The 9,772-nt window shown below is 41.1% G+C and overlaps 1 protein-coding gene across 2 annotated transcripts in view; it reads right to left on the bottom strand.

The window, feature by feature from the left end:
* Positions 1-4,437: 4,437 nt before the first annotated feature.
* Positions 4,438-9,772, bottom strand: part of urb1 (URB1 ribosome biogenesis homolog) — a 124,961-nt gene continuing 119,626 nt past the window's right edge. Inside the window, exon 40 of one of the 2 annotated variants that reach the window (XM_043701199.1) lies at positions 4,438-5,718. In XM_043701199.1, the coding sequence (XP_043557134.1) occupies positions 5,507-5,718 (212 nt within the window). In that variant the 3' untranslated portion in view covers positions 4,438-5,506. The remainder of the gene's footprint in view (positions 5,719-9,772) is intronic. The other variant, XM_043701201.1, reaches the window with a different exon arrangement.

Below are 9,772 nucleotides of genomic sequence, written 5' to 3'. Positions count from 1 at the left end.
TTTGCTCAGATTGAATTCCATCAGCCATTTCCTGGACCACTCCTCCAAACTGTCTCGATCCTTCTGCAGCCTCCCCACTTCCTCAGTACTGCCTGCCTGTCCACCTAACTTTGTATCATTGGCAAACTTCGCTAGAATGCCCCCAGTCCCTTCATCGAGATCATTAATATATAATGTGAACAGCTGTGGCTCCAACACTGAACCCTGCGGGACACCGCTTGTCACCGGCTGCCATTCCGAAAAAGAACCTTTTATCCCAACTCTCTGCCTTCTGTCAGACAGCCAATCCTCAATCCATACCAGTAGCTCACCTCGAACACCATGGGTCCTCACCTTGCTCAGCAGCCTCCCGTGTGGCACCTTATCAAAGGTCTTTTGGAAGTCTAGGTAGACCACATCCACTGGGTTTCCCCGGTCTAACCTACTTGTCACCTCTTCAAAGAACTCCAACAGGAACTAATGACCTCACATTAGTTAAAAATCACACAACACCAGGTTATAGTCTAACAGGTTTAATTGGAAATACAAGCTTTCGGAGTGCTGCTCCTTCATCAGGTAGTTATTGGGCTGGATCATAGGACATAGAATTTTTACTAAAAGATCAAAGTGTCATACAAATGATACGATGTATTGAACAAACTTAGATTGCTGTTAAGTCTTTAATAACTTAGAATGGGGATGAAGGTTTTGATTGAGTAATATGTACATTGCAGATCTTCTTTCAAGTCAGTCCCGAGACAACTTAAGGTTTTATCGGTATAAGAGAAAGGTGACATCTCAGCTCAGACAATGCATTAAAGGTCTGAGGTTAGAGTCTAACTGTATCCTAGCCTTGAGTCAGACTGGTTCTATTTCCAAAATAGGAATTTATAAAACATCACATGGACTGACGGCCTACAGATTCTGTGCTTTTTGAACAAAATAGAATGTATCTGCAAATACAAATTCACCCCATAGACTTTTATGTGTGTTGGTACAAGGGAAAAAGTGTGTGTGTGTGTGTGTGTGTGTGTGTATGCGTGCTTGATAGTATGCACGAGTGTGACAGAGTTTATGCCTTTGTGTGTGTGAGAGAAAAAAAAAGTTGATTTTATCTGTTTCTACCATATACAACTGATACAGTAAAAATGAGACAGCATTCCTCCAGTATGGAGGGTGCTACATTGACAGCACAAACTACAGAATTGTACACAGCATAAAGTGCATAGGAAGTTCAAAACATGCAAGTTACAGTACAACAGAAGAATGATGAATAATAGATATTTTTCTAGTAGCAATAGTATTAGAGAGGGTCTGTGAGAGTGTGACCATGTGTAAGAATGTATGTGTGAGATTGTATAATGTAATGGGGTCACCTGTAGTGTGATATGAACCCCAGGTCCCAATTGAGGCCACTACCATGGGTACCAAATTTGGCTATCAGCTTCTGCTTGGCCACTCTGCATAGTTCTGTATCTTGAAATCCGCCTTGAAGGACGGTCACTCGAAGATCAGAGGTTGAATGTCCCCGACTGGGAGGGACCATCCCTGTCTGGCGAGTGTTGCATGGTGTCCATTCGGCGGTTGTTGTAGCATCCGCTTGGTCTCGTCAATGTACCACGCCTCAGGGTATCCTTGTCTGCAGTGTATAAGACAGACTACATTGGCCTAGTCACATGAATACCTGCCACATATATGGTGGGTTGTGTCCTCACATGCAATGTTAGTATCCATGTCAATACTCTGACATGTCTTGCCATAACAGGGTGATATGGTATTGTGGTCAATGTTGTCCTGGAGGCTGGGCAATTTGCTGAGAACAATGGTCTGTTAAGGTTTGGCAGTGCTTAAAGGCGAGAAATGAAGGCATGGGGAAGGTCATGGTGAGGTGCTCATCCTCATCAATAATGTGTTGCAGGCGTAATTTCTCCCCTTCCAGGAAATACTGAACGACAAAGGGACCCCTCTCAGGCGTATGTCATGTCTGTCTCCTGAGGAGGTCATTACAGTTTCTTGCAGTGGATTGTCAAAACCAGCGATTGATGAGTTGAGCATCGTATTCTGTTCTTAAGAGAGCACCTCCGCATCATACCTCACATTAAAAATCGGCTTTTTGTAATATGAACCTATCGTTCCCTTATTCTACTCTAGCTTGAAACATATAAGATAGGAGCAGGAATAGGCCATTTGATGCACATTTCTGAACCTTTAGCATCAAAGGAGTACCTTTTAATTGTCACCTTTCAAGGTTGAAAAGCACACATTTGTGCAGTTTCTCCAAATATTTCAGTCCAGTGTTGCTAGAGATGAAAGTCAAATGTTCTCTGTGAACTGGATCTTCCATAGTTTTTACCCATCCAACTTCTTTCAGTCTCCAGATATATCTCATTACTGGGCCATATTGGTTGTTCCTTTTATCTTCTTCAATGTAACTTCTAACCACTGAACTCTGCTTCTTGATCCCGATCATCAGCAATGGTTAGTTTTCCTCTTTTAGTGATAGTGAATGGGCAAGTTAGATCCAAAATTGGTTTAATGCTAGAAAACAGAAAAAACTACCATTCTTGCAAGGATGCAAAACTATAGTTATGAGGTGACTAGAGATTCAGAGACCCTTTCTATTGGAGCAGAAATGGAAATAAGAGACCTTACCTGGAATATGGTGCAATTTTGGTCCCCTTTTGAGGAAAGATGTTTTGGTATTGGAAGCAGTTCAGAGGAGGGTCACCAGATTCATTCCAGAGATAAGGGGTTTGCCGTATGGAGAGAGATTGAACAGATTAGGCCTATACTCTATGGAAATTAGAAGAATGAGGGGAGATCAAACTGAGGTATTCAAGAAGATAAAACACGTAGACAAGATAGACATTGAATGAATGCTTCCTCTTGTGTGGCATTCTAGGACGAGAGGTCACAGACTTGGGATAAGGGGTAGCAAATTTAAAACAGAGTTGAGGAGAAACTACTTCTCCCAGAGGGTTGTGAATCTGTGGAATTCACTACCTCAAAGTGCAGTGGATGCTTGGGCAATGAGCACGTTTAATGAGGAGTTAGACAAATTTTTAATTGGTAATGGATTGCAGGGATATGGAGAGAAAGCAGGAAAAGGGGAGTATGGAGCATATCAGCCATGATCGAATGGCAGAGCAGAATCGATGGGCCAAACGGCCTAATTCTACTCCTATATCTAATGAATTTATAAGTAGTTTCAAAGCTGTAAAATAACATCAGTTATTTATTTTAAAAGTCAAAAACCAAGGACATAAATGACACTTAAAAAAGTATTTATATTTGTAAAAGTCATCGAAATGAAGATATTGTTCAAATCTATCTCTACTTTTCAGTGCATAAAACAGCACACCACATTATTGAGATATGTTTGTAAGACTCAAGCTAACAATAGACTGTCAATGTTGTGTTAAGATCTTTTGATCATGTAGCTGGTAAACATACAAGTAAAAAACTGAAATTGTGTGCTAACTCCTCAAAATGAAAGAAATTTTAAACATTACTATACTCCAGAACTTTCACTGTGGTCCACAAACCAATGATTTAAAAGGGATGGACGGAGATGAAAGAGAGGAGAAAGAGACTGGGAAAAAAAGGTGAATATTTTAGAATTAATTACAATATGGTAACTGAAGTAATCAAATTGATTAAAATTAGTTTGCAATCAGATTGAGTATTTTCTGGTTGCTCAGAAATGGCTTCAGTTGGCATCACTTTCACCCGAATTAACTTGTGAGTTCAAGTTCCATGCCAGAAACCTGAGCAATAAATCTAGTTCGATGCTACTGTGCATGGAGGCAGGACTGCTGGAATTGATGTCTTTCCAGACAAAATCTCATTTTGTCTCTCAGTGGCATATAATTTTTTCTTGATGTCCTGACCAATACCTATCCTTCAATCAACTGTTTGAGAAAAAGGATTATCTGGTTAATGCTGTTTTTGGGAGTATGTAGTGCATTTGTGTAATTGGCTACATTAATTGTAATGGTACGTTACATTTTCACGTTGCAATAGTGACACAGTTTAAAAATATCTGTAATGAGCTCAAGGATATCCAAGGAACGTGAAAGGGACAAGCCTTTGTATTTGTCACCATTTGTCAAAACAATCAAAAGTACTTCATTAACTGTAACGTTTCATGCGGTTCCGAGGTTGCATATGCAAGAGTAAAAGGCAAAATATGCCTGATGCTGGAAATCTGAAACAAACAGAGAAGGACACAAACAGAAGGACACCGCTGGGACAATACATCCATCCTAGGACAAGCTAACCCGAAACTGTCTGTGTGGAGTTTGCACATATCCCCATGTCTGCATGGGTTTCCTCCCACAATCCAAAGATGTGCAGGTTAGGTGAATTGGCTATGCTAAATTGCCCATAGTGTTCAGTGATGTGTTGGTTAGTTGCATTAGTCAGGGGTAAATATAGGGGAGCGGAACGGGTCTGGGTTGGTTACTCTTCGGAGGGTTGAAGTAGACTTGTTGGGCTGATAGGCCTGGTCCCTCACTGTAGGGATTCGATGATCTATGAAGCTCGGAGAAAAAGAACCGGGAATAATATCACTCACCGTAACAGACCAAGACACATAAATAGAAAGCAGGACAGAACATTAGCACTTCACTGGAGACTCACTGATGATATTACCGAGCATGGTAACAAGACTTCCAAGAACAAACCTACTAGCTCAGCGAGCAAACTTACAACTTGACAAGCAGAGAAGCTGGAAAAATACAGCAGAGAAACAGAGTTAACATTTCGAGTTTGATATGATTCTTGTTGCTAGACCAGCTAGGTTTCTCCAGCAGTCTCTGTTACATAATGCAAACCTTTCTTTTGGCAGGGGCTGCGTGCAAGGTGCTGTGCTTCTAAAGCGATGAGCACTGGTATTTTCCCATATTTTGAATAATTATCATGCATTGGTACGGATTTACGATAACACAAAGAATTGAAACACCAAATCCAAAATGTGTGGGATGTGTAATAGATTGCAAATACATTTTTTTAAACCTTTCTCTATGCATCTTATTTCTAACTTCATTTTCTTTTTGGTGGAGTGATGGATGATGTCATGATGGACTGTGAATAACTGTTGGCTAGAAATAAAATTGCCAGAAAGGATGCTAGGATGTATAGCTTGAAACAGAGAAGCATCAGTGATATAAACATATGTACAGTTAGGAAATTGGCTTCCTTGATAATCTTTTTCTTAAAAAGATACTACTGTTTATTAAAAGCATCAACAAAGTCTACCATTTGATATGAAGAAACCACTGTATCTGAAAAGCAAGATTATTATTCATTTAAACTCTGTGTATTTGCAGATAAGTAATGGTTTATCACAAGTTTGGTATAGATTTTCAACAATAACAGGCTTAATATTTTTAAAAGTGCACAGCTTGATGGTGCCAAAAACATACATGCATCATAATCAGCAAAAAAATTGTCAATTGCCTGATCGCCTGTTAAATTATAAGGAAATAAATCAGTCTTTGATAATGTAACTAATAAAGCTTTTCAACTACTGTCTTTCAATAACGGAACAGATGTCTTTACAGAGAGATACAATGGCATCAAATGTCTTCTTTTGCTTTGCTTTCAGGCTCTTTCCAACCCTTGGCATATCTTCAGAGGCATCTGAGATCAATTTTACATGAGCCAGAAATATTTGAGGTTCCTGCACTCCAAGCCACAAGTTCCACAAGTAATTGGAGAGCAGAAACAAAGTTGCTGCTGTGAAAAGACAGAACCACAAGTTAAAAATGTTATAATCACTAGTACTTAAAACTGTAAGGTACATTTTATGTGAATGCCTTCTCTAATTTTTTCTGAGTGTGTGCTATCATGTAAAAACATGGAACTGTCCCCTTTCTTCCATCAAAGGTTGTATATCCTCAAATAATGACGTTCTGTAACTGAGCGGGGAGCACGCGCAGTCTGCACCATCAACTACAATGCTGGTCATGCTTGTATCTCTAATGACCTGGTCCCTCCTTTCTTCTATTACCGCCACAGCCTTACAATTCTGCACCAACCCTTCACTTCTTGTGCTATGTCCTTCACCCTACTGTTGGCATCCATGCCTCAAGATTCCAGGACATGACCTCTGGATTTCCCTAAACCCCTCCATCATTCTAATGTCAATATGTCCCTTAAAGTTTTTCATGGTGACCCAGTTTTTGGTTACTTGAAGGGCTGTCTTCTTCATTAATTTAATGTCAATGGCATTTCTGATTTTGTTCTTGTGAAGATATTTGCCATTTTACTACATTGATGCACTATTTAAATATTTGTCATGTCACTATAAAAGTCAGTCAGAAGATGCATGATTTATTTCCCTCTCTACCACAACTAGTCGTTCAGTGTAATATACTGAAGATCAGGAATTTACTCTCTGATGTTATACATTAGTAATCCAATGCTGAAAGCTCAACCACACATCCGCTTTATTTTGAAACTGATAAAACTCAAACAACTGTTATTTAAGTTCATATTCAATTTACTACTTCTATCAACCAGTGCTCAGCTTGTGTGTTCCACCAGAACCACTAAGCTTCAAACCTCATTATAGCCATAGTTCAAACATAGAAAAAAATGCAAAGTTTTAGGAGACATTGACTGTCCTTGATTTCAAGCCAATATTTGACTGAGTGTGGCATCAAGGAGCCCTAGCAAAATAGGAGCCTTAACAAAACTGAAAGTCAACATGTTTGAGGGAAAAACCCTTAATTATAATTATTTCTCCGAGGAGTAACTGTTCTGAAGGACAGCCATGAAATAATGAAGGCATCTAAAAAATTCTGTACGTTAATCACGTGTGACTTTAATGTTCATGTAGAGTAGGAAAATCAAATTGGAAAGCTAGCCACGAGGGAGAATTCATAAGGTGCATTTTCCAGGACCAAGAGGATGTGGATCCAACCAGGGATTGGGCCATTGTGGACCTGGTGATGTGTATGACACAGGTTTAACAAATAATCTCAGAGTAAAAGATCCCCCAGAGAACAGTGACCATACCGTTTAGCATTCAGTTTAAGTGGGAAACTTGAATGGGAAACAACTGTGCTAAACTTAACTGTAGATAATTACATCAGGATGACAGCTGAATTGGCTGGAGTGGACCAGGAAGGGAATGGAGTAGAAAAGATGATTGAGGAATGATGGCAGATGCTTAAGAAAATAGCTAATGACTCACAGCAAAGATATATCTCAGTGAGGAATAGGGACTCCAGGAAGGGAATAAATTGACCATGGCTATCCAGGGAAGTTAAGAATAATAGCATATTGAAAGATAAGGCATACAATGTGTCAAAGATTAATGGTAATTCAGAAGATTGGTAAAGTTTCAAAAGACAACAAAAAGGCACACAGAGGGTGGTACGTGTATGGAATGAGCTGCCAGAGGAAGTAGTGGAGGCTGGTACAATTGCAACAGTTGAGAGGCATTTGGATGGGTGTATGAATACAAAGGGCTTGGAGGGATATGGGCCGGGTGCTGGCAGGTGGAACTAGATTGGGTTGGGATAGCTGGTCGGCGTGGATGGGTTGGATCGAAGGGTCTGTTTCCATGCTGTACATCTCTATGACTCTATAAACTATGCGAGCAAACAAGACAATTAATATAAAAGTGGAGAGCAGGAGATTCTTTAAATGTTTAACAACAAAAAGAGAGGCCAAGTGTACATAAATCCCTGAAAAAAAAAGGCTATGAAATAATTATGGGGAATAGCAGAGGTGTAAAATCAATACTTTGCATTCGTCTTCACAGTATAGGATATGAACAGCACTTCAAAAATACTAATTAATCAAGGTCTTGGGGTGGGATGGGGTGGGAAAGAGAGAGAGAGAGAGAGACCCATAATTAAAAAGGGAAGGAGACAGGACACTGGTATGTGTAGGCCATTTAGCTTAATGTCTGTCATTGGGAAAATGAGTCTTTTTTAAAGGGTATAAAGGATTTTAGTGGCTCAGTGGTTAGCACTGCTGCCTCACAACACCATAGACCCGTGTTTGATTCTAGCCTCGGGCGACTGTCTGTGTGGAGTGTGCACATTCGCCCTGTGTGGGTTTCCTTCGCGTGCTCCAGTTTCCACCCACAGTCCGAAGATGTGCAGGTTAGGTGAATTGGCCATGCTAAATTGCCCATGCTAAATTGCTCATAGTGTTCAGGGATGTGTAGATTCGGTACATTAGTCAGGGATAAATATAGTGGAATGGGTCTGGGTGGATTACTGTTTGAGGGTCAGTGTCGACTTGATGGGTCAAAGGGCCTGCTTCCACACTGTAGGGGGGGTTATGAAGAGATGGGAAATGTTCTATAACAATACAACATTTAGAAATACGTAATATGATCAAGCAGAGTCAGCATGGCTTCATAAAGGGAAGTCAGGATAGAGAATTGATTAACACAACAGAAGATACAGAGTTGGGACATTTTCAGGACGGCAAGCAGTCACCAGCGGAGTGCTACCAGTATCAGTGTGGGGGCCACAATTATTGACAATATGTTATTAATTCTTTGGAATGCAGATATTAACTAAAATAGCTAAATTGACAGATGACACCAAAACAGGTGCGGAGGCAAGTGGTGAGTGTAACAAAAAGAATCTGCAGAGGGATATAGACAGAGTTTGTGAGAAGATTTGTAGCTCGGGTGCTCGTTGCTGTGGTTCTGTTCGCCGAGCTGGAAGTTTTTATTGCAAACGTTTCGTCCCCTGTCTAGGTGACATCCTCAGTGCTTGGGAGCCTCCTGTGAAGCGCTTCTGTGGTGTTTCCTCCAGCATTTATAGTGGCCTGTCCCTGCCGCTTCCGGTTGTCAGTTTCAGCTGTCCGCTGTAGTGGCCGGTATATTGGGTCCAGGGCGATGTGTTTGTGGATGAGTGTCATGCTTCTAGGAATTCCCTGGCTGTTCTTTGTTTGGCTTGCCCTATAATGGTAGTGTTGTCCCAGTCGAATTCATGTTGCTTGTTGTCTGCGTGTGTGGCTACTAGGGATAGCTGGTCGTGTCTTCCAGCTCGGCGAACAGAACCACAGCAACAAGCACCTGAGCTACAAATCTTCTCACAAACTTTGAACACCTACGGGCGAGAGACGCTAAGACAAGCCAGGAAATGGGGATCCTGCGCTAACCGCCTAAGCGCCACATACGAACAACTCCGGTTCCTGCATGAATGCCGAAAGAATCGAATCTTTCCACCATGTGTCAGATACAGACCGCCAGTCAACAACCCACAAGCCAGAGACACAGCCAGACAGAACGGACTCAGGATGATCCAGGTAATGATTACAGACGCGCACAACCGACTTCACAGATACAGACAAGAAATTGCGCGCCAAAAGTCGTTAATTTCAAAAACCGCTAATCAGGAATGGACCCGGACCATAGAACAGGCTGTCACCATAGGACAGAACAGGACCACACACCACAAAAAAAACGGCACTAAAAGAAAAAATGGCCAAACTAACACACAACAAAGAGGACACCACAACACACACCTGGGTGAAAAATCTCTCCCACAGACAGCTCACAGACACGGAAAGAACAATACTGGCCAAGGGACTCAACTACAACCACAGGGACGCCAAGACAGCAGACTTCCTAGCAGCACTAGAATGCACACTCAGGAACAATGGACTGACAGAAGAGACACAACAAACAGTGAGACAAACGTCGTACCCATGATAATAAGGAAAAGACAAACACATAACCTCAACACCAAGGAGAGGGAAACACTAAAATCACTAAGAAATGATAAGAACGTTATCATACTACCAGCAGTCAAAGGCA

This window comes from Chiloscyllium plagiosum, chromosome 12, assembly GCF_004010195.1.
Source record: "Chiloscyllium plagiosum isolate BGI_BamShark_2017 chromosome 12, ASM401019v2, whole genome shotgun sequence".
Lineage (NCBI taxonomy): Eukaryota > Metazoa > Chordata > Chondrichthyes > Orectolobiformes > Hemiscylliidae > Chiloscyllium > Chiloscyllium plagiosum.
This window is presented reverse-complemented; position numbering and strand designations above follow the sequence as displayed.